Source organism: Polistes dominula, unplaced genomic scaffold (genome assembly GCF_049000335.1).
Source record: "Polistes dominula isolate Pdom_NZ unplaced genomic scaffold, Pdom_raw_medaka contig_624, whole genome shotgun sequence".
Taxonomy (NCBI): Eukaryota; Metazoa; Arthropoda; class Insecta; order Hymenoptera; family Vespidae; genus Polistes; species Polistes dominula.
In genome coordinates, this window is record NW_028300891.1 from 350346 (window position 1) to 377332 (window position 26987).

The following is a 26987-nucleotide window of genomic DNA, read 5'->3' on the forward strand; positions in this document are numbered from 1 at the left end:
ACTGGTTGTTTCCGGCTTGATATTCTTGAAGTTGGCTACAGCGGGAAATTCGGGAAAATTCAAATTTCATATAACCTCTGTTTAAATACGTACATACATAACCGTAATTTTGACTATCCGCTTATTATGATTGGTAATTAAATATATCACTAAGTTTATTTCTAACAATTAAAATAAATATATATCTTTTATAAACAAAATATGTGGTTATCCTATATAGAAATAATTAAGGGATTATTATTACGATAAAACCAAAAAATTGATTAAATTTTATAAAAACAAGAGAAATGAACGATTAATACAATTCTAAAAGTATTAAGTAAGTTTCAGAAAAAATATTAATATAACATATGCTAATTTCAATATGTTTTTAATTAGTATTTAAATATCAATAACACATTCGTATATATTTTGAACGTTTGGTAACACAATCTTCCGTACACTATAAAGTTATACGAGTGATATAATGACCAATTAAAATATCAAAAGATTTAAATGGATTAGAATATATGAAAAAAAATGAATGGTGTTTTATAAGACGTGGTTACTTCAAGTCAACTTGAGTATAAATCCTTTAAAAAAGATTATTAAAATATGAATTCACAAAGGAATCGTGACTTTGAATTAGCATTAAATTTACACGATGAACTTAATATTGTTGGTGTAACAGAAAATGCAATTATTCCAAATGACGTAAGTTTTTTTGCTTTGTTGTATCAACTCTTTCTCTTTCTTTTTCTTTATTTTCATTAAATAATAAATGTGTTAATATTATTTATTATTGTTATTAATTACAGCAAAAGAAAAAACCTTACAAACCAAAAACATTAGTGGATCAAACATTAGAAATAATAGATCCAACTCCTAATATTTATACATTATTTATGCAATTTAATACACGTTTCTTCTGGAATGTTCTATTACCTGTTGAGGTCAAATGGAGTAATAGAATGACAAGGTATCAATGTTATTTGTTATTCTTATAAATATAGTCAACAGTCTCGCTCCATTGAAAAAACTAGTTCCTATACGATCACTAAAGTAAGGCAAAGATGGGTACAGTTATTACTTAAATAGATGACCACTTTAGAACACCGTATGTTATTGAATCAAGAAAGATAGCAAGATAGCCACTATAGATACGTGAACTATCTTGAAAAGATACCGTAAATAAGTTCGTAAAACCCGTAAAAAAATGAAAGTAATAACGATAATATATATTTTTGTAAATATAATTAAAGTATATATGTATATAAATATTATTTATTACAGCTGTGCAGGAATATGTTCTTATCATTCAAGAAATAAACAATGTATCATTTCTCTCAGTGTTCCACTGCTAAAACTCAGACCACGTAAAGACCTTGTTGAGACATTATTGGTAATGTTCATAGTTTTTTTTTTTTCATTTTTTATGAATCATATGAAATAATAAAAAGTATTTTTATCATTTCAGCATGAAATGATTCATGGTTATTTGTTCCTGACAAACAATAATCGTGATAGAGATGGGCACGGACCAGAGTTTTGTAAACATATGCATCGAATTAATAAAGAAGCTGGAACGAACATAACAGTATGTAAATATTAACGAATAAATAATTGCATAAATTGAAATAATAAGAAGATATTATGTGTCTTTAGATATATCATACTTTTCACGACGAAGTTAAATTGTATCAACAACATTGGTGGAGATGCGATGGACCTTGCCATAAAAAGGCTCCATATTTTGGAACTGTACGTAGAGCGATGAATCGTGCACCAGGTCCATCAGATTTTTGGTGGAAAGAGCATCAACAAAGTTGTGGTGGGAAGTTTATAAAAATCAAAGAACCGGAAAATTTTAAATCTAAGAATACAAAGAATAAGCAAAAGTTGAAAGCTATAACAGAAAATACTCAGAAAGAAAATAGTATAACTGATTGGTTAACAAACAATGATAATCCATCTAAACAACATGAATCTAACAATATATCTACATCACAAATTACACCTATATCAAAAATATTTAAAACAGGAGATAATAAAAATAAAAATATACCTAAAAGCGTTGATAGTCCTCTTAATGCAAAAATAAATAATAAATTGTTAGATGACACTCCAAAGAAACTTGGTAATAATATGAATAATATTCATGGCTGGGGTGTAGGAGGACCGATAAATTCGCCTACTTCTAAAGTAGTTAAGAAAAATCGTGTACCTAAATCTTCTGATTCAAAGCAACTAGGAGGGGCACTAAAGAAACTTGGTAATAATACAAATAATATTCATGGATGGGGTGTAGGAGGGCCGAACAGTTCGTCTGTTCCTAAAGTAGTTAATAAAAATCATATGCCTAAATTTTCTTGTTCGGGACAAGTAGGAGGCTCTAATACTGGCAAAAGTAATTTATTAAATAAATTTTTTATAAAAAATAATAATCAGCAGCAAACATTATCATCAAAAAATACTTCATCGTATGATAAATTTAGTAGTACAAATAATACAGTTTTAAAATCTGTTCAAGAAAACACAAGTGCAAATCAAAATAATACTTTAAATCAAAAGGCTAGTGACTCTGTTAATTGCCCTGTATGTAATGTTGCTGTTTCTGTTAATATTATTAATGACCATATAGACTTGTGTTTGGAAAATGAAGATGAACAAAAATTATACAATATAAAAGATACTCCACTGCATTCTAATGTTAATAAACAAATGGATACTTCCTCAATTAAAGATACTATATTTACTACTCCTAAACGAAATAACGTAATGCATAAATCATCAAAGAAACGACAAAAAGTTGAAAATTCTCATGAATCTGAATCCACAGATTGTCCAATATGTCATAAGAAATTTAAGACTACAGATATTTATAATCATTTTGACGTATGTTTTCCAGAGCAATGTTCGTCAAATTCATCGGATAATATAATAGTTATTGATAGTTCTTCAGATTGTGAATCATCTAATAGTATATTCATTGATGATAGTCCTAATATAAAACTAAACATAAAACCTAATATCATGAATGAAAATCACAAATGTTTAATTTGCAACACAATCATTCCATCTACCATGTCATTAAATGATCATTTAGAAGAATGCATCGGTACAATGTTTAATGATGAATCTATATCATTCTCTGATAATGATAATGACGATAGCAATTCTGAAGATGCTCGTGCAACAGATCGAAATTATCCTTGTCCTGTCTGCATGGAATTATTTACAGAAAATATTATGAACAAGCATTTGGATACATGCCTTAAAAAATACTAGTTATGATGTAATAGATATATATATCGGTGAATTATCAGTGAAAATATGAAAAATGTTATACAAGTAGCCCTCCTACAACACGGCATCCTATAACACGATTTCCTTTCAAAAAACCTTTGTACAGCACTGTACTTCTACAGCCGCGGCGAGGCCGTGCCGTCTTAAAGATACAGTTTTGCAGAAAATATTTATTTTCATCTCCATGGTCTGAAAACAAAAGTCTCATACAACACAGCATTTTCTAGGAACCTATCTACCGTGTTATAGGAGGGTTACCTATACTGGCTAATGATGCTGTAATATTTGCAAAAATTGAATAATATTTATAAATAATATTTTTTTTTAACGTAAAGCTAAATGTTTATTTTTATTTATTTATTTTTTATTGTATAGAAATATATTACATAGAATATTACATTTATTTAAATTTAATCTTAAAAATATACTTAATATTGAATAATATAAGATGATTGCTGTCCTGCTATGTACTTTAATATTAAACATACATCATAATATTTACATTAGAATACTAATTGTAAGAGAAATTTATAACATTCTTGAATTTATATAATATCAAATATTATCTTCTATATAAATAAAATAAAATAATATATTACACTTTTTATAATTCTTCATATATGTGACTTATAATAAGGTTATTAACTGTACACATACCACAACTGAATTCAGTTAAATAAGTTGGGAAAAAAAGGACAACTTGTTGTTTTGTCCAATGCATATATAAAAGAATATTAGGAAATAATATATCAACAGATCGATCGTGCAATTTTATCCTATAACATTAATAATTTTTTATTATTATTATTTTACTGTTAAAATTTATAGATATGTATGAAATCAGTTACATTATTATAAAATTATTAAAATTATTACATTATTTAAAAAAAGTTACATACCATTTAGGTCCAAAATTTTGATATGTATACTTTTCTAACGGTACGTATGATGTAGCATTATATATATGTCCCCCATTTAAATGTTGAACTATCTTTATTGTACCTGTCTCATCGGTAATAAGTACATTTATTAAATTATTGTTTGTTCTTAAGGCTCTAAGAGCAAATCTTGGATTATCGTCGTAACATTGACCAAGTAATAAAATATTTTTGTTAGAGTTAAATACAATTGTGGTATTGTAAATCGATCGTACAATATTTGGTTCTATAATACATGTGCCTATTGATAATAAAAAGATATTTAGAGTTTTATTTTATACTGTCTGAAAAGAAAGATTATATATCATAGTTAATAAATAAATATATTCAAACAACTTACTAAAAAACGAATGAAAAAAAACACTGTCTATATATTTATGGATTCGTGTTCGTATTAAAAAATTGTCTATGAAATTAGAATCATATTGTATATTCACTTTATCTGAATTTAATTCCAGTACACTACTGTCAGATTCTTTAGGAAAGACTGTACTTAAAAAAAATTGTCCAGAATTATTGGTATAATGACTATTTCCACCAAGTAGATCGTATGCAACTCTTAACTTTGAAACGATTTTTGACAAAGGCTCTGGTAACTGTTAATGATGTCGTTAAATATAATAAAGAGAAAAATATAATTAATAACATATACATTACGAATAATTTGAACAAATATATTTATATATCCACTTACATTTTCATATTTAAGAAACATTTGATACTTCCTTAAAATTGATAATTCTTTCGAAGTTTCATAACAAGTATCAGTGTATGGTACAAAATTTCTTTTTTCCAAATCTTTACGGCACTGATCATACGGCCATTTTTCTTTTTGACTTTCTTCAATTTGTCCTTTACTAACTTCACCAATTACATTGAATAATATTGACGTACCACTACATTTACCTTTAGCACTATTAGATGGTCCCCAAACAAGAACTAATTGTAGTTTAGAAGGAGAAGCAGGATTAACATTTAAAAAGTCCCATTCCCAGTCCATTTCCCTAGCAGCTTCAATACAAAACTGAAGAAGATATATAAAAAATAAATTTATGCGTTAAAACTATTCATGTAATACATGTATATATTTTCAAATTACCTTTACTATTTTTCCATCAGGTGTAATTTGAGTTGCTTTGATTTTAAGACTGTCTGAAATCCAGCTGGTCATATCATAAATAGCAGCTAAATTCCATTGATACAAAATACGTTGAAAATGAAGTTCACGATTAGTCAAAGATAACATGTGATGTTTTTTATTTTTCACATATTCAAGTTTTACCTAACATAATATTAAATTATATTATTAATATAATTAAATAAATTACTATTCATGAAAAATATAATTTGCTACCAACTTGAGTTTGCATAAATGTATCAGATGGTCCTATATAAAAAGTTAATCCGCAACTACCTTTTGGTGGTACATATGTAAAATAATCTAAAAAATGCACCGCCGCCAAAACTACTTCCATACCTGGCCAAATTCTTAAATAATGCGAAACAAATATAAAACGCTTATATAAGTAATATAATATAAACAATAAAAATTTGAATATAAATAAAATAAAACTTACTGGTAATTAGCTTGGTGGGACGATAATATATCAGTTATTACTCTTTCTCGTGATATTGCATTTTCACAATCAAAAAGTTTTGTAAATATTTTTCCTCCCAATGCAGGAAACTCGAGTTCCAATAAATTTATTGGCTAGATAAAAATATATTTTCATTTAATTTAATTATTTTTTATTTCAATATTAAATGTTATAGTACTTTGAATACGAATTTACCTCTAATTTATTTATTGGTAATTTTTTCCTGACTGTATACGACATTGAACAATTAGGACAAATAGGTTTCAACTTATTGTGAGCATTAGATCCTTTTATGTTAGTAACTGTTCTTACATGAGCAGTAATTCCCATTTTAAAATCTTCTGCAAATACAGATACAATTATTGTATATCTTCAATGTTTAAAAATTAAAATATAAACATACCTCCTGATGTATAATATGTGATAAATGGTCTCTCATTTAATCCAATTGTAACATTAATAGGAAGATATCCATGGATAGATTGTGCTCTCTCTGCTGCATGCCACAAATCAACCAGCGGATTATAGTTTGAAATTGTTTCACTTCCATGAATTGATGTTCTAAGAATTTACATTAAAATGAGAATAATTTTTGTAAAGTTTTAATACCACCAAGCTAGTATATACCTTAATATAACATGATTATTACGTCCAATATCTGAATGGATAAAATTTCCTCTCATTGAAAATAATGACGTTGCTGTCATAGCAAGTCTTACACTTGTACCCATATCAGATACTTGTATTGATTCCATAGTTATTGGAATATTGATTCGTTGTTGATTAATATGAAATTCTGTATTTTGATAAATTTGATATATATTATCTGGCAACGAAGCTAAATCTAGAAAACAATATTCCTTCAATATTAGACTTGTTTTTCTTATTAATTATAAATAGAAATTCTTCAAAGTTATTATTAAATATAAATTTAACTATTAATTAAACATAATATACTAACATTTAACTATTTTTGCAATATTCATTTGATTTAAATGTAAACATAAAACAGTCTTCTGTTGAACTCGTGCAATTATTTCTAAATGTATTGGTGCAGTTTCTTTCTGATCTAATTTATAACGACCCAGTACATCTTTAACTAGTGTTGGATTTTCAAGATAAGTTGATAAGGAATGCAGAAGACCTTCAGCTTTTATGTACAACTATAAATAATATGTATATCATAGAGTATAATCAATAATTAATATATATGATATTGATCTATATTAAAAATATAACTAAATGTTATACTCACAGATACATGATTTAAAGTAGTACCACTTCCATAATTACTCAAAGTAACATGCATTGCTTCCGGTATATTTGTAGTTGGATTTGCTATAACAATGCCATGAATCATGGCTCCAAACTTTCTATATGAATCTTTGTAGTCAAACAAATAATTACCGGTAAGTAACAGTTCATCATTAGATGGTTTACGAAGTACACGTGTAAATTGAGCTGCTATACTTCCCCTTAAAAAAGAAAATAATTACAACTTATTTATATTATATTATATATATATACATTAAATATAACAATAATTTTTATATACATGTGAAGATAACAAGGATATGTTGTCTGTTCCATAGATTTTAGAGTTGTATAAAAATAATTATATAAATGCTTATTTGGCTCGGTTTTCATATACCAATACAACGATATTAATCTGCTTGGTGTTGGATTAGAAACAATTAATAATGTCAATGCAGCTACTCTCATTTCTAAATGCTCTGTTTTATTTACCAACATCGGCCAGTATACAGGATATATCTATATATAAAAAGATATATAATAAAACTTTCTTTATAATTAATATTTTAATAATAAAATTATATATATGTAATTTTCTTACAATCTCTGGTCTGAAAGGTGCAGATGGAAGAGATGCCCAAGCTGCAAGTACACGGAAATGGCGTGATTCGGCATTATTCCCACTTGCGATAGGTTCCAAAAAATTCAACTACTCTTCCTAATTGTATATTTGCCAAACCTTCCAACCATATCATCTTTTTTTCATACTCAGTACATTCTAGAAAATATTTCATTATTAATATGACATTATATATTCTTTAGATTTAAATTAAAAAAACTTATATTGGCATACCTGTGAATTTATCAAGATAGAGACGTACATAATCTTCAAGCATTTCAGTTGGGCAGAACACAAAACATGTTTTATAAATCAATGTGCCATATGAAAGAATTGCCGTATTCTGAATTTCTGTAGAAATTTTTTTTGATAAACTTAGAAGTGGTTGTAAACTGACTAATAATTTTATGTCTGGTTTCCGAATATGAAATGGTAATTGAGTTAAAAGCTGTATCGCTGTTATATCTGATACTTTACTGTTTTGAATTAAATCGAATATAAACAAAGCAGACTCTTTACTTCCAATTTGTGGAAGTGTTTCCAAGAACATATTTCTACAATTATTGAAATAATTAAAGTTATTTCATTCTGTATACAAATCAAATATAAAATAATAAATACATTATTTTTATACCGTATTGTTTCTTCTTTGTAACTAGTTCCTGAAGTATTATTGTATGCAATTTCTAAGTCTGTACGATCTAACATTCCAAGATAATAGAGAAGAATAGAAATAGTTGTATTATGTAGATTATCTGTTTCTGTGTCCAAACCAGGAGTTTCAAGCCTTTGGCTTAATCTATCCAATAAATTTTCTATCTGTAAAAGTGTAATATTTTTTTTATTGTAGAAATTGAGAAATAGATAACAAAAATTTAAAATTAGATTAAAATAAAATAAAACTTACAACTTTAAAAATAGCATCTTTATCAAATATTCCTCTACCTTGCGTCAAATCTTCTTCTGGAAGTTCATGTTGCAAAGTTACGGTATGTGGATTGTACAATGAAATTGGATTCACTATGTCTTGTTCCGTAATTAATTGAAGATTTTGCCTATATACTCCATATAAATATTATTCTATTACTATTAAAAAATAAATTTTAAAAACAAAGAAAAAACGTACTTTACAAAGGAAAAATGTGCTTCGCCGAAACTTTGAAATGGTTGTACATATATTCCTCCTGTTGCATTGATATATACAATATCTTGTACAGTGTTGTTATATCTTACATAATACAGTCTTTCGCTAGACTTTAAAATAGGGTCCTAAAAGAAATATAAACATAAATAAAATTATTAACAAATATAAAAATAAATATATGCTAAAACCTACTTGTTCAGAATGAGAACATTGCATTCTTGGAACATTGGTCCAGAATTGAAAGGGATGACTGATACAAGTCCGTGGATCTAAAGATTTTCTAATTATTTTTTCATCATTATTCTCGGAACTTATAACATATTCTATATTACATTGACCATAATGATTTATCTACAAACATATGAAAAATTACATTATTATATCCAACAATTATTTTCCTATTTGAATATTATATATATATATATATATATATATATATATATATATATATGATTATTTATAAATGATATATTATGATATTATAACAACTTGCTTCAGTAGAATGGAATGCTGCTTGCTTTTCTATATTAGAAAGATCCAGTTGTAATATGCCTACTATACTGCGTTTTATATTTGTAACCCAAACAGGTTCATTTTGTATAGTAAAATTTTCTACAAGTCCCATTTTATAAGTAACTTCAAAAGGCATCAAAAGGTCTGCAGCGCTTTCATTAATATCTATATCTTCTCCTTTTTCTCCTATTTTGCCATTCCAGATATTCATTTTCAATGATTGCAACTATTTATAAAATTCATATATATCGATATCATATTTTTTGTTGGAATAAAATATAATATTTAAAGTCTGGAGACAAAATACCTGCATTACTGCAGCATTTTCTTTTGCTTGTATTACAAGAATCCCATTTAAACCCCATGAAGATGCAGCACCTGATGGTAATAGGACACCTGAACTAGAGGTAGCATTATACAAATATCTATATTCCTTTTCTGGAGTAAATAAACCCTGAATTGGTTGTATGCTGCATAGTAATATAAAAACAAAAATCCTTCCTAGCTTTTGCGTAAGGAAATATTTAGCCAAATTATTATCTACAATACAAAAATTATACACACTATACATATACACGCATAGAAAGGAGAGCGAGAATGAAAAAAAGAGGATACAAATTTGTACAATATGATATTTATATTTCACGATACTGATATTCACTTTAAAAAAATTCTAATCTCATAAATGTAAAGTGAGAAAGAAAAATAAGTTATACCTGTAAATCTCATGGTGTATGATCGTAACTCAACTAAAATAAACTAAGTTCAGAGAAGTCACGAGATGACCCTTACAACTCTTATCTTCATGACCCACAAATACTTGTATTCATCATTCTTATGTATATGAGAATTATCCCCTCAGTAAATTATCTGTATTGGTATAGACTATGCATATCATATTATCTTGCTTTTTTACGTAATGTCTATAAAATAGGAATAAATAAATACAAGATAAAGATTCTAAGAATTGATGCTAACATTTCAAACTTTTAAATGCAAGACATAATATTATTTCTATATCATTGAACAAATTACATTTAACATATTTGTTACAGTAGCATGCAACATAAAATAAGCTTTTTGTTAAATACTCTTACGATATCTCCATTGTCCGTATTCATTATTATCATTGAATAAAACAAGGCTGCTAATGAGAGTAAATAACTTTATGTTCATGATGCCTTCAATAGGACAAAAGAAATTTTTAGTACAATTAAGGCACCTTATCTATCGATAAATAATCATTTAAAAAGATATAATAATTAAATGATTATCAATGATTACAGTTAGCAGGTATCAACGAAAATACAATATTATTTCATATAAAATAGTATAACATGTATTATTACGATGTACTATGGTGATTACAATGATTAATTAACGCAAATGTAAAATAATATTTAAAGTATATGAATTATTATAATTATTTTAAGTTTAAAAAAAAACGTATATATATATATATATATATATATATGTTGTTTTGTCATTAATATATTATACAGAAAAATTGTATAATATTAATATACTTTTTTTAAATTTAAAATTGGTACATTAATAATACCAAAAAGAATTAATATTCATTTCACGTATAATAATTTAAGATTTTTTTGTAATTTTTTAAAATATGAAAATAGATAAAGAAACACGAAGACAACTAATTGTACACACTATTTAATGATTTCTAATAAAGAACGTTATTTTTCTCTTTAAAGAAATAGTGAATATTTACAATATTATTTGTTAATGTGCACCGGATTATATACAACTATAGCAAGTGTATTATTTTTTTTGTTTTTTTGTCTAAACACATGTTAAATAATGTTTACATTATTACTGTATAAAATAATATGTATTATACATCTAATTGTAATTGTACTAAAATGTATACTATATAATATCCTTTTATCTGTAAGTGTATAAAACTATGGATGGGTAACAATTAGTAATTATAAAATGTAAATAAATGATACTAAGAACATTCTAATCCAATATATTACAAAGGTTTAATTATCTTCAGGATGGATTTAGAGTATTCCCAGGCTTCGCTAAAATATTTAATACAATTATAATTTAGTAATATTATATTATTTAAATTTATTACATATATGTTGTGATATAAATAAAATTTTATTTAACTTACTTATGTGCAGGATTCGCTTGATCTAATTGCTCGCTCAATTGTTGAATAAGAGTGGCAAACATTTTAAGATGCTCTATTGTTTCACCTTGCAACCAAGCTCGTGGTAAAGTACTCATAATCTGAATAAAAACATAATTTATAAGCTCATAATGTGTTACTAAAAATTACGAATCAATTTATTTTTAATATGCTAAAATAATTACCATATTCGCTTTAAAAAGTGCATCTGGTGCAGATGAGACTCGTAAGCCAGCTAATAGATAACGATTTAATAACGAGCCCAATGCTAAATTTTTTAATTGAGCGTCTCCAAGAAGACCTTGCCAACTTAACAAATTTCTTAATAATTTAACCGCCATAGCAAATTGTCGTTGGAAAAATTGATGCCTGTTATCCAAAATTCTAAAAATAATATGATACAAAAATAAATATTACATTTGTACGATCCATAAAACTATGACTAAACACATTAAGCGCCGGTCCCGCGTTAGCGAGGGTTTCTGAGCCTACGTTTGAGCTTCGGTCCCGAAATGTTGCGGAATATTTTTGTTTCTATGACTGACTTACATGTTGATTTACACTTTTGAACTCAAAAAATAAAACGTATTCAATGGTTTGGAAACATTTAAATATTTTCTTTAGCTATTCGTTGTTCAGAAACACTCAAATAAGGCCAGCATTAAGGCTTTCGTGGCTGAAACGTTGCCGGCGCTCAAGCTCTAAATGTCTTATATTTTGCCAGCGCTTAATGTGTTAAAGATTTATTTAGATAAATTAAAACCTCTTACTGTTTTGGAAAAATTGGTATAAAAACGTCATTTTCAACAGCTGATTTGACTTTTTCCAATATAGCATTAAATAATGATTCTAATGGTTTGCTTGTATCATTCAAATTTGGATAATCTCTAATAAGTCGATTCACTGTACCAACAAGACGTAATGTTTGGGAAGTAGACATTGGATCCCAAATTTTGTCCACAATAGCTAAAAACAATCAAATTAAAAAAATATTTTATAGTTTTTAATAAGTATTAATGTTGGCAAATGAAATTTATAATTTAGTTACCTGTTAATTTAGGTATTACAACTTTCTCAACAGTGAGCGGTACTAATCTTACGTCAGGATCTCGCTTCAATGAATCTTCTGTTTCTTTTTTATCTAATGCATATAGCAATAATGTATTATACCACTTCGTCCTTTCTATATCAGCACTTTCCTAATAATAAAATATAAAATATCAATTTAAATCTTACTGTTAAAGAATTTCTTTTGAGGCATATATTTAATTAAATACAAAAATAAATTACCATGATAGGATTCCAGGTTATTAATTGTAATCTTATAAGAGGTGATAAAATTTTAGGTATACATAAAGATACGTAAGCTTCCATATAAGCATCTATATCAGTTTCTCTCCATAATTCTAATTTTGTAAGAATGCCTCTCAATGTACAATAATCATCCATTACATCGGCAAATATTTCTTTACCTTCTTTATCAATTTCCTCTAAAAAGAATAAAATAAAAAAATATATGTATTTAATATATATATATTCCAAAATTAATTCAATTAAACAAATCAATAATGAAACACAAGTAATAATACAATGTATATTGTTTTATCTTATGACATTATTATTAAAATGTTACAAATAGAATGTAAACATTTAAAATAATATACAACCTTTAGCTTGCTTAAATGCAAGATTTTGTTGTTCAGTGACTTCATCGTCGCTGGACATGCCATCTATATGCTTCGGTAATGTTGGAGCTAATTCTCTAGCTCTTCTACGACGTGCTCGTCTACCTTCTCTTTCTGTAACTCGTCGAATACGTGCTTCAACTTCTGGACCTCTCCTTATTGCTTGACCTCCTATAAAATAACCATGTTATAATATCCACACATAAATGTAATTGTTTCAATTATATACAAAAATAATTGCAATAAATTTTTTCATAAAATAAAATTATTAGTAAGTTTATATATATATATAAACAAAGGTGTTAATGAATTAATTTAATAAAGAAGTGTAACATTTAATAATTACTGAAATAACTGACTTGCTGCAGTTGTTATTTCTTCAGCTTGATCTCTCGTATCTTGTCTTCTTCTTTCCATTAGTTCTATTGAACGTTCCCCGTATAGATCCAGCCAGCGTTGTTCCAATCCAATAACCAAAGGCAGCTAACAAAAAATAATATATTAGAATTCACACATTGCAACAATTTAATGGTACACGAAATATGCTCCAGAAAAAATATATACTTTTTGTTATAGTAATATATATTTTATGAAAGTATTTGTTTTTTGTATGTAATATTTATAGCGATATTTAAAAAATTTTACTAGTACACAAAAAGGTATTATTTTGTCATAATGCTCTCGTATATTGTTTTTTTTTATGATGTGAGCATACAAATTTTAAATAGAAACTACTTACCACTCTTGCAATATATATATTCATTTATATAAATATTCAAAAATTATACTAATAGCTATATTATACATTTCTAAAAGAAATACAGAGAAGATTTTGACCCCCGGCAATAGAAACGATGTAAATGAGAACAAAATAAATTTTTTTACTTAGTAAAATAATTACTAACGTGATTGCTACCTTCTTTCTTCTATAAATGTATTTTATAATATCTACCATATTACTACATTCATTTTAAGTCAAAAAAAAAGAAATATATATTCAGTAATAAATGAATAAGCATAAACAATCTAATATGAAAATGCAACTTTATGCTTTAATATATCTTGAATTTCTTTCTAGCTATAAGAGATTTAATACAAATATCATTTACTTATATTTTAGGGGAGAAGAATAAAAAGAAAAAAAAAAGAAACTAATTCCTTTCAAATATTCCATTGTAATAAATAATAATACAAAGTCAACTCTCTCTCTCTCTCTCTCTTTTTCTCTGAATTATCTGAACAGTCGATATAGTTCTGCATGGAAAACCCCCGTGCACGTAAAAAAACGTGAGAGCGTATAAACCCACCTTCTCATCAAGACACTCTACCAAGTCAGTGACATACCCACGCAACTCTTGGTAATATCTGAAGCGTTGTGCAAGCTGCGGCGCACGAGCTTCGCCTTCATCCAATTCTTTCACAGTCTGCACTAATTCCTGTTCAAGTTGATGTTGATCTAATTGATGACGAGAATGTACTTCTTTTAAACTATCCAACCTATAAATTTTTATTCGTTCATATTATATAATAATATGTGTTATTGTTACATTGAGTAAAAATACATTAGAAATATATGATATATGCATGTGTGTATGCTTATTGATTGTTTATATAAAGTATTAAAAAAAGAAATAGAACCTTGCACGCATTTTATTAATAACTTCTTGGGGTGTAATGGGCACAACTTTTGTTGGATCCGGTGGTTGAATAGTTGGTGGAGGTGGTGGTGCTGGCATCATAACCATTTCTAATGGTACTCCAGGTGCAACCATTTGATTAACATTTAATCCTAACGTAAATTGTTGTTGTATCATAGAATCTTGATGAACTGCTGCAATCTATATTATACAATTAATTTCTATTTATCTCCTTTCATTACAATATTATAGGACTAAGCTTATGTTAGTTATCTTTACATAAAGATATCGAATACAATAAATTACCTGAGCCCCTGTAACACCTTTCCGAATTTGTTGAGCTTCCCATTCTTCTTCTTCATTTTCATTTTCACTTTCTTCGTCTGATACTAAAACACAAAAGTTTATATTACAATTTTTCAAATGTTTTTTTAACCTTCGCATTAAGTAATCTTCATATTAAATAACTAACGTTTGCTTGAAACCTGTGATGCAAGAAAAGCTTCTCTTCTCTTCTCTTTATCTCGTGCTTCTGTATTGACGGTCATATCAATACGATCTTGAGAATCGTCGTCACTTCTATCATGATCTTCTTCTCTAATTAATCGTGACTTTCCCTTTTCATCACTGCGCAAACAAAACATATATATATATATATGTTTTAGTATTAGTTCAATAATTAATGATTACCTTTGTTCATCTAAAGGAATATAATCAGTACCCAATTCTCTAGCTTTTTGTCTACGTTTTCTAGCTGCGTGTATCATAGCAGCATCAGGTATACAGCCACCTGGAAAATATGAATGTTATAATTGAAAAAAAATGATTGAATTTTATTTATTATATAGACATATAACTCACTCTCAAGTAGTATCTTCATCGTATCAGCTTTATTTGTAGATTTTCGAAATTTATGAGAACCTGATTCATCTTCTTCATCAGATGTATAATCGTCCTTGCCTGCTGCTAATGCAGCTCTTCCATTTAAAATCAGTGGTCCAGTATTTTTTATTTTAACCTGTTAATAAAAAATATATCCTTACATTAACAAATTTTTGTAAACAGGATAATACAAATTGCTTTTTAAAATTAAAATTGAAATAGTGATAAATTGTAGTAATTTATAGAGCTTTAATCACATGCTTATTTAGTAACAATATAAACTGATAATAAATATAAGAAATGTATAAATGCAAAACTTCAATATTGAAATAATTAATGTCTGAAAAAAATTATTTATATAAATGTTTTATAAATAGTAAGAGTACACAGTTGCGTCTTTTTTTACTATCATAAATAAACAACATAATTAATTTAAGAATAATAATAATAATACATTAATCATACATATATGTATATGTATATATATATATGAAATTGGGTAGTTTTTGTTTGAATTAATAAAAACAGAATCATTGAAAATTATTTGATTAGTGCAATACCTGATGATATTATGTACACAAATATGAAATATTATTAAATATATATCCTGCATTATTATAAAACTCAATTATCCATTCTAGTAAAATGAAATTTCTAAATAATACAGATGTTAATGAACATGTCTTCTTGTTGTATATACTCCTTGAGTGTGTGTCAAATATATACTTTAAGACGCAATAAACTAATACTTGATTATAAATTGGAGAAATTCTAATAATAATAATACATCATAGAGATAGCTTACTACTAGATCATCTGTCTTTATTTCTAAATCTTTTTCCTGTTTAATGGACATGTTTGCTTGCTCAGAGTCCGCTTGCATTTTCTCTTCACCTTTCTTTTTTCTCCTTTCGTGATCTAGCTGTTTCATCAGTTTTTTGCTCCTTGAAGATTTCTTCACCTTAAAAACTTCTCCATCATCCGCTAAAAAAATTCGACAAATTATTAACAGTTAACGTTAGAGTAAACACATTGTTTTAAATAAACGTTTTAATTGTCAGTATTAATCCTGAATCGTTTGAGACACTAAAAAAATTTTTCTAAAATGCTTAAATTAAAAAGATGAATTTTTTAAATATATCTAAGATATTGAATCATAATTCTACGTATTCTAAGGATAGAAAATGTCTTTTTAATTACTTTATATTACAAATCATAAAAAATGATATCAAAAAATAGTAAATATAACGCTTACCTTCTTCTAGCTCCTCTCCAAAACTAAGGAGCGTTTGTTTTGGCTTGTCTTTCTTCTTAGTTTTTACTTTGACAGGTTGAGTATCTTCCATTTCCATCCTGTTTTCATTATCCTCGTCCTCATCATTGAAAGGTCGCCGACGTATATTCCGTTTTGGTTTATTAAATAATGACATTGTGTTAAACAGCAATAGAGCTCAATACCTAAAAATTTGACTTGACCTATACACCAATTCTGCTGAAATTAAATACCAATAAAAAAGTTACTATTAAGAAGAAACAATAGACGAAAATGATGTTATCATATCGCGTACATTCGCATATATTCAGAAATGTATCTTTCTGCTTATTGTAAGTAAACGATGATGATGGCGATTAACTCGTCCATACAAGATTTCACGAGCGAATTGATCTTAGAATATAAAAAATGTAGAGGATAACTTCCTAATTCTAACCATATATGAAACATTTAATGGAGACTAAAGTTAACCAATGAAAATGTTTTATATATATACATATCGCGTACATATCTACACGTATAACTGGACAAGCGTGCCAAGATGATGTCACCATTTCTACTGCAGCGACATCTTTATATAGATGTACTATATTCTCTATAACCAATATCGTATTAGCGAAGTAAAGAAACAATTGAACACTAAATAATTGAATTAGCATTAATTACCATTAATCTTCAAACATCGATTACAATTAAATTGCATATACAACTAGCATTACATTCAAGGCATTCGTCTTACGTTACATAGAAACCGTCACAATATTATTAACTTTTTTTAATCTAACATGTACAAATATGCTATGTATCTTTTATGTCTGTAGAGTATTCGTTTGATTCAGTGCTATTCATAAATAAGAGTGATAAAAAATAAAGAAGAAAGAAAGAATTTCGGTTGTAAGGATTATTTTACACTCTTAGCATTTCGTAACATTTTTAATAAGACAATTTAATTAAAAAAATATTATTTATTAATTTGGTTATAATTTAAATATTTTTATCATTTTGGCAGAAATGAAAAACTATGTCTCATGTTTATGCAATTGATACTTGCGGTTATCATACAGATATTGCTGTAACAGTTTATAGGTATAAGTAACAATTAATATGACAAATTTATACGAAAGCTTAACAACTATTAACTGTTAAATAAAATTATATTTTATTTTATTTTTAGTAATCGCATATTTTTAATCGTATCGCATTTTAAGAAACTTGGGTCATTAATAACGGTGAATCGAGAATCAGCTTTAAGTCAATTTAGCAATAATATATTTTCTACGAAGTAAGTAATCTTATTGTTTAAAGTTTTTTGAACATTTTACATGTAATACGATTAAATTTGAAATTTTCAGAATTATTTTTGGTAAAGATGAAGTTGATGTTCATGCCGCCGCTAGATATATGGCAGAACAAATCAATATCGATAGACCAATGTTGTTATCTATATGTTTAAAAGATTACAATACAGAAATATTAGAAACTGTAATTAATAGTATAAATAAATTGAAACTGTGGTAATATTAAGAAAAATACCCAAAAAATGAGTGTAATATTTGGACAATTTGTTATTGGACCACCAGGTAGTGGAAAAACTACTTATTGTAATGCAATGTGCAAATTCTTGGAACAAATGGGTAGAAAAGTAGCTGTTATTAACATTGGTAAGTAAAATAACACATTACTTTGTAATCATAATCACTAATTAATAAAAATATATTTTGCTATTCTCAGATCCTGCCAATGAAAATATGGAATATGTTCCATCAGTAGATATATCAGAATTAATTAAACACGAAGAAGTTATGTTAGAATATGATCTTGGTCCAAATGGGGCATTAATATATTGTATGGAATTTTTAGAAGCTAATATTAACTGGTTGATTACTAAAGTTTTTAATTTGAAAGATTATTATCTTATTTTTGATTGTCCAGGACAGGTATAATTATATGCACCAATAATGAAATTATTTACACGAAAACGATATTTATATCTAATCATAATTCATAGGTTGAACTTTATACACACCATAAATCTGTTAGTTCAATTGTCGAGAAATTGACTCAGAATTTAGTGAGATTATGTAGCGTACATCTTATAGATTCACATCATTGTAGCGATCCAGGTAAATATATATATGTTTTCTGAAAGAGATTATATACACTCATTTAAATATTTAGAGAATAAATATGTGTATTTGTTTTGACTATAGGAAAATATTTGTCATCTTTAATTTTGTGTACAACCACTATGTTGCAAATAGGTTTGCCTCACGTTAACATTATGACCAAATTTGATGAAATGAAAAAATTTAAGGATCAGTTAGCATTTAATATAGATTTTTACACTGAAGTACTTGATTTAAATTATCTTTTAGAGAAATTGGACGAGGATCCTTTTACTACAAAGTAAATTATTTCATTTTTTGATAATTAAAATTTAAACTCTAACTTCTATTAAAATTTGAAAATTAAATTGAATTATAAATAAAAATGAATTTTCTTCTGTACAGGTATAAGAAACTAAACGCAGCTTTAATTTCTTTAGTTGAAGATTATAGTCTTGTAAGTTTCATACCATTGGATGTTACTAATCAAGCACTTTTATTAAAAGTGAAAAATGCTATTGATAAAGCTAATGGTTACATTTATGGTGGGAACGAACCTCAGGATGTTCAAGCATTATTGGCATGTGCTGTTGGTGCTGTCAGTGAAACTAAAAACATGTCTACTATAGATTCATATTTCTGAATAAACATAATTTTTTAAGGAAATTAGATGATATATATTAATATTTATTACATATATTTTTGTTTTTACTCTCCCTTTTAAAGGCACCTTTTAAGGTTAAAAAAATCTTAAAAATATGTCTTCACATTCCTGAGTCGTATTTCTCCGGAATCAACAGTTTATAATGTTCCAAAGAGGTTGACTATCTGACATAAGTTTTATCTTTGATCATTGTTGCTTAACTTTAGTTATCAAACGGGAATTAGATTTTCAACGAGGCGAGGCCATTGATTAATATTCATTATATATATATATATATGTAAGCTTTGTTTATTTATTGTACGATGTTATTAATTGTACGTTGATATCTACGGTTATACTTGAGAGGTCGACTTAACGGATGAGTGGTTTGAAAGGAGAGAGTAGAAGATCAGAACAGTAGAGATAGATAGACTAGAGAGATAGAAGGGTTTAGTGCTAGCAGCTGATTGCGGTACACCTTTTTAAAGAGAATTTAAGAAATAATATAAAACGATAATTATAGATATAGAGTATAGATATAGAGATAGAGAAGCATAAACATTAAATTGTTGATTCTCTATATTTTAGGTAAGTAGGACACATACGTTAGGGTAAGTAAGTTTGTTACGTTGTTAATAATAAAATAATAAAACTCTATATTTTAGACGAATCAATCTTGTGTTTCTGCTTCAATTTTGACCTTTCCACACATTATATATATATTTATTTATATCATTTGTACAGTATAATTTTTAAATATATAAAAAGGTTACATTTTTTATAAATATGATCCTAAATAACATTTAATCTAGTTGATTAACAAAAATTTGTGCTAAATCATCGTAGTCATATACCCTTTTTAAAAAAGTATCCATTAACTTTAAACCAGAAATAATCTATAAAATAAAACTTGTATATATTTTTATCTACATAAAAATATTTGTATTTATATAAAATATACTACTTACAGTAATACCGGTATCTAATGGAATTAAACTCAAAGGTACATCAATAGAACTTCCAGGTTTTAGTGTTCCAATTATTTTATCGGATACTCCACACCATGCAATTGAATCGCTTGATTCCAAACTTAATAATAAATCCATACTTCTTTCTCTATGATAATAAATAATAAAAATTAATACAGATAGATGTACAGATCTACTATATATATATATATATATATATATATATATATATAGAGAGAGAGAGAGAGAGAGAGAAAATGCATTTACATTTTACAAACATAAATTATGCGATAAAAATAACAATAAGTTCATACATACGAAGTATTTATTATGTGACACTTGAGATTAACTTGTTCTTCAAGATAAACTTTCAATGGAATATCTTTCATAACAACTCTTAAATCTCCGTATTCTGGTGCCTATTTTCAAGCATAAAGAAATTATATTTCATAAATCTAATCGGTTGTAAAATTTCTTATATAATAAATAAGTAATTAAACCATTCTTTGTAATTGACTTGTTTGCAGTCGTCCTCTTTCTCCCAGATTACTTTTCCATACAATATCTAATTTGCCGATATTGGTAGCATTATGCATCATCTTGGGATCTTTTTGTAAACTCGATTGAGGTTTTAAACAATACAGATATTGTCTACTACAATTGGAATCTAATAGATTAACTTTTCCATAAATAGATTCTTCTTTTTCATTTTTATTTAATGTTGATACTAAAAAAAGAATTAATTATTATTTCACATACTATCAATTATAAATTTGTTAGTTTGATGTCATTTCTTACCACTAAATAAATGAGACGATTCCAATGACACTTTTTCTAAACAAATAGGACCTACTGTAAGATTTTGTATTTGCGCCTCAAGGTACACCTCATCGGACTATATAAAAATTATATAAGCTATTTTGTTCACTTTAATATTACTTTTATCTAATTATTGATGCTTACTTCTGCATTATAAAATTTTGTTTTCACATCTAATGGTTTAACAACTTGAAATTTAAAATATTTTCTGAACGATTGTGGAGGGCCCATCGAATTAGCAGGCATATAGCTAACTTCGCAAACCAATCTACAATAAAATAAAGAAATAAATGTAATTATAAGATTCTTTATTTGAATTAAAATATTAGTAAATTCTGATTTAATTTATTTACATATGCGTTCCTATCTCTTTAACTTCGTGATGAATAACCTCATCTACTGTATCATCAGCAGCTAATTCTTTAACCATCGAATTCCCTGATGAGAGTGAAATAATTTGGGTACTCGTTTGTAAATCTGCCTGTAGAAGTGTACAATGAAATTAAAATGTTTATATTTTTCTTTATTTCTGCCACTTACTTTGACGGTTACATTTTTAACTACTTGATTGCTACCATTATGTACACATAAATAACTAGAAAATATTTCTCCTAGATATATATTTCTGAAATATATAAATAAACGTATATTATTATATTATATTATACCATCATAGAATAATTACACGTATTTTATAAATAAAAAAAGAAATCTATGATTAAAATTTATACCCAAAACTCTGTGGTAATACCATAAATTGCCCAATAGCAAGTGTCTCCATTCCTTGTAACGCTGTACAATCATTTTTTAATTCATTGTTGAGTGTATTACTTGGTAAATCTGTTGAGTCACAAGTAACAACTGTGGGACTGGCAAGGGTTGGTCTTGTCAATCTCATAACTAGAAAAAATATATGAAACTGTTAATTTCACATATTTTGTATTAAAGAATAAAATAGTCTATATATATCTAAATAAAATGGATTATTATTGGAGTATTATCATTGTTTCTTTTTTTCAAATTATGTGATATGTGTCAAAATATTATGTATTACCTTTTAAAGCAAGTAAATATTCATTCTTTGGTTTAGTTTCCATTTTTTGTTAATAAAACTTAAAATACTGCAAATAATAACAAACTATTATTTAATTTTCATCTACACAAAAAAATTCTTACAACAAACAATCCTTTTCTTGCCGATAAATCTAAACAACCATTAAAATCCTTGAATCTAGGATCCTTACAAGAGAAAAATGCTTAAAGTGTTCATAACACTTCAAAACATGTGCGACTACAACGACAGGTATGGGCAAAATATGAATTAAAAATTTCTCACAGCTTTTTAAAAAGAAATATAAAATCTTTTCAATAATCAAAGTTTAATGGAAAATATCTTATCACTTATCTCTTACTTTTATTATTGGAAATAAATATTTTGGTTCAATATTTAATTGTTCCTTTATTTCTTATGTATTTTCTGCTCTGTGTAAAATTTTTTTTGATATCTTGGTTATAGAGGGTAGAGGTAAGGAGTAACATCTCTGTATATGAGAAGTGTCCGTCGAATAGGGTCGCGCCACAGTAGTTTGAGGGTAAATTTTAAAAGAAGCGCCAAATATTATTAGAGTAGGATTGAGAAATAAACAAGGAAAACAAATTTCACAACACAAATTTTACCCATAACTGTTTTGTTATTCATATACTTTTTCATAAAATTAAATGATAAAAAAATCAATAAACGTACTATTCACAGTTCACGAAATAAAATCACTCTAACTACACGTTTTCTCATAATAATTATTTAAGGTTATATTTACGACATTATTACATACACGGAGAACAAATGCCAGGAGTCCGAACGTAATGTTGAAAGAATGGTATCAATTTAGGGGACAAGATATTTTGCCGGTAGGGCGCGCTGCTTTTCACAGAGTACTCGTTTAAATACTTACGCGGGAAGTCTTGTTGCTATTGACAGTTCTGAAAAAAAATATTTTAAGAAACGTGGAATTAATATTATTTAAAAACTACACAAATGTAATAATCAATTATTTGTTAACATAAAATTTTTAATATTATTTTGAGGTTACTCACTTTTGGTGCTTTGAATAAAGCCACTTTTCCTAAATTCTCACTTGCCTTTCGGCCACTAAGGCAACCATAAACGGCACAACACTTTCCCATTTTTTAATAAAAATAATTCTAAAAAAATAAATTAATATTTTATATTTAATTTACGTGTAATAATAATAATAGTATCGGTACGCTCTAGAGACCCTGTAGGAGGGACGCGCCATGTGGATTACAAGGCTGAAAATGTGGGGGGACAGCTTCCGTTGCATCGCGCAGCAATGTTTATCTTTAGTGTGCATTAACGGCTGTGGTTAGTTTAAGTTTGGAATACTTATAGTTTTTATTGTGATATTTATGTTTAATTATTTTGTTTTTTTCAGTAGTTTTCTATAAGTGTAAGTTTAATTTACTCATTTAATAATTACAAGTATAAATGTACAAACCTAACCTATAACTTATCGTTTGTTTACAGACTTATTGTTTGTGATAATTTGAGGATCATTAATAGATACTCTCTGTTTAGATTGCGAAGTGCATCGCGTAGGTATAATCGCAAAAGTTTACAAAATTTTAAGCAAACAAATCTCAGTTCGAGTAAAACTATGACCATGTACCACATTGAGAAATAAAAATATGTTAAAATAAATCTATTTTTTAATTGTTTTATATATTTGTCTTATTATTATTATTATTAATAATATAATATATATAGCAGATAATTATTTTTATCAAAATTGTATAAATTCCTACAAATTGTTTTGAAATTTCAAAATACTGTAATGCCTTTTATCAAATCAAACTTAATTGAATCTTCCTTATTAAATTTATAATAATTTTTTTGTGTAACCTATTCTATTTTAATATAAATTTTTAATTATCATTAAATATAGTTCATTTTTTTCTGTATTTGATGCAATTCATTATTTCATAATTATTTCAATGTTTGAATATTTCGCGCGCAATCACGTGACTATACGAGTTCCTGTCCTCTAGCAATCTACATGGCGCGTCCTTCCTATAGGGTCTCTAGTACGCTCTGAATACTTGCACAGCCAGTGGCAAAAAGAGAACTATGATCTGGGTCAAGAAATGACTACAACAAAAAATGTGAAAAATCCTATATCGTTCGAACTCTTGGTATCAATCCTCCGTGATTACATAACTCGGCATACTTCAATTCGTTTACATTCATACCATTCATACATTCATACCTTCTGTAGGGATCCTATAGGAGGGATGCGCCATGTACATTGCTGGGGGACCAGAACTCGATTTTGCGTGCGAATGATTCAAACATTGAAATAATTATGAAATAATGAATTGCATCAAATACAGAAAAAAAATGAACTATATTTAATGATAATTGAAAATTTATATTAAAATAGAATAGGTTACACGAAAAAATTATTATAAATTTAAGCGGTCCCCCAAAATTTTCAGCCAATGGCGCATCCCTCCTACAGGATCCCTAACCTTCTGTCTACACCAGCGCCATTCTGGAAGGTTTTTGAACTATTATTTACAGAAAACGCTGGACACTTTTTCACATTTTATCCCATAAAAGATGTTACTCCTTACCTCTACCCTCCATAATCTTGGTATATTTAATAAATTTAATTTATTAAAAAATTAATATAAAATTGATATCTTTTAGAACAAAATTTTCCCATTATTGAATAAAGTATAAATTTGTATATTATTCAGAGTTCTTAGTCTTATTAAGTAAATCTATATATGCTATGGAAATCAAATTTGTTGCATCAATATTTAAGTTTTTCATTATATTTTCGGCAACTTTTGTTCCATAATCAACATCTTGATTATCTTTTAAGATAACCTGAAACAATTATCTGTAAATACATATTTTACATATACATGTAGCATTTGTATGGAATTATTTAATTATTGAACTACATATTACATACTTCTAATTCCAAAAAACTACCTAAATCATGTACATCATCAACATGTATCCTAGTTTGATCAATTGTATATAATCGTCTCGTTTTTTTGACAGTTCCTATGATACCATTGGTAACAGACAATATTTTATTCATATCTTCATATGTTTTTGCATTTAAATCTATTTTTTTATAATCACTAAGTTTAGGACCTGTAGTATCAGGTCTTTCATAGTAAATTAATTCACCAGTTGCATCCTATAAAATGGCAGAGTTGTGCTTTTCAAATTTAAATGTCGTGAAATATTAAAAAAAAAAATAAGAAACTAGATTATACAGTACAAAATAAATTGGCAATAGTTTCATTTGATATAATATTACATAAAAGGAAAGAAAAGAAAAAGTGATGTTTATAAAATAATCAAAGAAAATTAAAATGTTAGGTAACATTCAATAATTATTTTACTTATACTTACTTCAAAACGACGTAATTTTAATCTGCCTGTTTTCGATTCAAAGAAAGTATCTAGTTGCTTAATTACAATCATTTCAGTATCTGTAATTTTTTCAAGTTTCTCAATAAAAGTTTTAGAATCATTGATCTTTGTTTTGATTTCAACGTTTCGCATTTTTATTTTTCGATAATTTTCTTGTAAGTTATACTTAATGAGATAAATTTTAATTTTCTCTCATACAAATTTATATAAAGGATACTATTGTGTATTTACTGAAATTCAATGTAATGCAAATTTAATATTCTGCAATGAAATATATTCTACGAGTTATTATAATTTACCGTAAATAATCTTCAAAAATCTTAAGAATTATTTTGAATGTCAGTACCACGGAGGATAGATACCAGGAGTACAAACGATATAAGATTTTTCACATTTTTTGTCGTAGTCATTTCTTGACCCAGATCATAGTTCTCTTTTTTGCCACTGGCTGCGCAAATATTCAAAGCATACCGATACTATTATTATTACACGTAAATTAAATATAAAATATTAATTTATTTTTTTAGAATTATTTTTATTAAAAAATGGGAAAGTGTTGTGCCGTTTATGGTTGCCTTAGTGGCCGAAAGGCAAGTGAGAATTTAGGAAAAAATTTACGTTCGGACTCCTGGTATCTATCCTCCGTGGTCACTACACAAGTTGATCTCAATACAAACTAATTTTTTAACCTTAAAATATCTGTAGGGTCTTATCGTTAAAACTTCTTTCAGCTTACTGACACTTTTGTGGTTTTCCAATTACAGCACTAAAGCGTTTTATGCGGCATAATGCTCAACGTTCAGTGATCCCAGAGATTTTAGTTCGTCTGATCGACACAGGGGCGTAAAATTATCGTACGCGCCGGAAAATTATCGTACGTCCCGGAAAAATTTGAAATCCGACAATGTCTCGGACGAGATTTTCAAAATGTGGAAAAAGAGTGCAAGTTCCAACTTTTTCAAAGTTGATGACCTTTTTTTATAGTTACGTTGGTC

At 27.1% G+C, this 26987-nt stretch overlaps 7 protein-coding genes and 1 long non-coding RNA gene across 13 annotated transcripts; 4 read left to right on the forward strand and 4 right to left on the reverse strand.

Annotated features, from left to right (window-relative positions):
• The first annotated feature begins 123 nt into the window (after nt 1-123).
• mh (DNA-dependent metalloprotease SPRTN) lies at nt 124-3883 on the forward strand. 3 transcript variants are annotated; one of them, XM_089177381.1, is made up of 6 exons: nt 124-319; nt 451-693; nt 798-958; nt 1273-1381; nt 1457-1576; nt 1645-3883. In XM_089177381.1, exons 2-6 carry the CDS (start codon nt 595-597, stop codon nt 3265-3267), a joined length of 2112 nt encoding a protein of 703 aa, XP_089033507.1. In that variant the 5' UTR covers nt 124-319; nt 451-594; the 3' UTR covers nt 3268-3883. The 3 variants fall into 3 exon arrangements, with proteins under 3 accessions (XP_089033507.1, XP_015187693.1, XP_015187695.1); XM_015332207.2 differs by having other exon boundaries at nt 124-693; XM_015332209.2 differs by lacking the exons at nt 124-319; nt 451-693; nt 798-958 and adding an exon at nt 980-1201.
• Nucleotides 3860-10748, reverse strand: LOC107072350 (uncharacterized). The gene is given in 23 exon segments (XM_015332211.2): nt 3860-4061; nt 4185-4464; nt 4564-4819; nt 4918-5247; nt 5323-5505; nt 5582-5711; nt 5801-5934; nt 6017-6162; nt 6225-6382; nt 6449-6665; nt 6783-6984; nt 7077-7296; nt 7377-7594; nt 7677-7778; nt 7780-7853; nt 7929-8248; nt 8329-8513; nt 8602-8749; nt 8821-8963; nt 9031-9189; nt 9332-9577; nt 9659-9891; nt 10068-10748. Coding segments are annotated over 23 exon segments (4269 nt in total). The 5' UTR covers nt 10081-10748; the 3' UTR covers nt 3860-3889.
• Nucleotides 10749-11296: 548 nt separating this feature from the next.
• Nucleotides 11297-17449, reverse strand: LOC107072317 (PAX3- and PAX7-binding protein 1). 2 transcript variants are annotated; one of them, XM_015332138.2, is made up of 17 exons: nt 17282-17449; nt 16969-17202; nt 16519-16697; nt 15693-15849; nt 15522-15621; nt 15304-15458; nt 15138-15220; nt 14833-15032; nt 14502-14691; nt 13554-13677; nt 13177-13365; nt 12800-12999; nt 12558-12708; nt 12280-12475; nt 11695-11893; nt 11492-11610; nt 11297-11396 (listed from the first exon to the last, which is right to left on the reverse strand). In XM_015332138.2, exons 2-17 carry the CDS (start codon nt 17141-17143, stop codon nt 11345-11347), a joined length of 2469 nt encoding a protein of 822 aa, XP_015187624.1. In that variant the 5' UTR covers nt 17144-17202; nt 17282-17449; the 3' UTR covers nt 11297-11344. The 2 variants fall into 2 exon arrangements, with proteins under 2 accessions (XP_015187624.1, XP_015187625.1); XM_015332139.2 differs by having other exon boundaries at nt 16969-17205.
• A 120-nt stretch (nt 17450-17569) lies between these two features.
• Nucleotides 17570-18733, forward strand: LOC149033519 (proteasome assembly chaperone 3-like). The gene is made up of 4 exons (XM_089177486.1): nt 17570-17880; nt 17996-18072; nt 18161-18268; nt 18339-18733. The coding sequence occupies exons 2-4, from the start codon at nt 18008-18010 to the stop codon at nt 18502-18504; spliced, it is 339 nt and encodes a 112-aa protein (XP_089033612.1). The 5' UTR covers nt 17570-17880; nt 17996-18007; the 3' UTR covers nt 18505-18733.
• LOC107072320 (GPN-loop GTPase 2) lies at nt 18512-19757 on the forward strand. The gene is made up of 5 exons (XM_015332144.2): nt 18512-18647; nt 18718-18923; nt 18995-19109; nt 19197-19392; nt 19497-19757. Exons 1-5 carry the CDS (start codon nt 18527-18529, stop codon nt 19732-19734), a joined length of 876 nt encoding a protein of 291 aa, XP_015187630.1. The 5' UTR covers nt 18512-18526; the 3' UTR covers nt 19735-19757.
• A 670-nt stretch (nt 19758-20427) lies between these two features.
• On the reverse strand, nt 20428-22771 carry LOC107072319 (trafficking protein particle complex subunit 13). Its single transcript, XM_015332141.2, has 10 exons — nt 22576-22771; nt 22253-22421; nt 22062-22146; nt 21875-22002; nt 21666-21789; nt 21501-21597; nt 21203-21429; nt 21021-21121; nt 20703-20850; nt 20428-20630 (listed from the first exon to the last, which is right to left on the reverse strand). The coding sequence occupies exons 1-10, from the start codon at nt 22616-22618 to the stop codon at nt 20538-20540; spliced, it is 1215 nt and encodes a 404-aa protein (XP_015187627.1). The 5' UTR covers nt 22619-22771; the 3' UTR covers nt 20428-20537.
• A 335-nt stretch (nt 22772-23106) lies between these two features.
• Nucleotides 23107-24240, forward strand: LOC107072321 (uncharacterized). Its single transcript, XR_001476565.2, has 2 exons — nt 23107-23989; nt 24067-24240. It is a non-coding gene; the product is annotated as an uncharacterized LOC107072321 (long non-coding RNA).
• Nucleotides 24241-25195: 955 nt separating this feature from the next.
• On the reverse strand, nt 25196-26833 carry LOC107072322 (uncharacterized). 3 transcript variants are annotated; one of them, XM_015332147.2, is made up of 4 exons: nt 26682-26833; nt 25972-26222; nt 25520-25753; nt 25196-25431 (listed from the first exon to the last, which is right to left on the reverse strand). In XM_015332147.2, exons 2-4 carry the CDS (start codon nt 26122-26124, stop codon nt 25291-25293), a joined length of 528 nt encoding a protein of 175 aa, XP_015187633.1. In that variant the 5' UTR covers nt 26125-26222; nt 26682-26833; the 3' UTR covers nt 25196-25290. The 3 variants fall into 3 exon arrangements, with proteins under 3 accessions (XP_015187633.1, XP_015187632.1, XP_015187631.1); XM_015332146.2 differs by having other exon boundaries at nt 25972-26253; nt 26682-26831; XM_015332145.2 differs by lacking the exon at nt 26682-26833 and adding an exon at nt 26292-26674.
• Nucleotides 26834-26987: the final 154 nt, after the last annotated feature.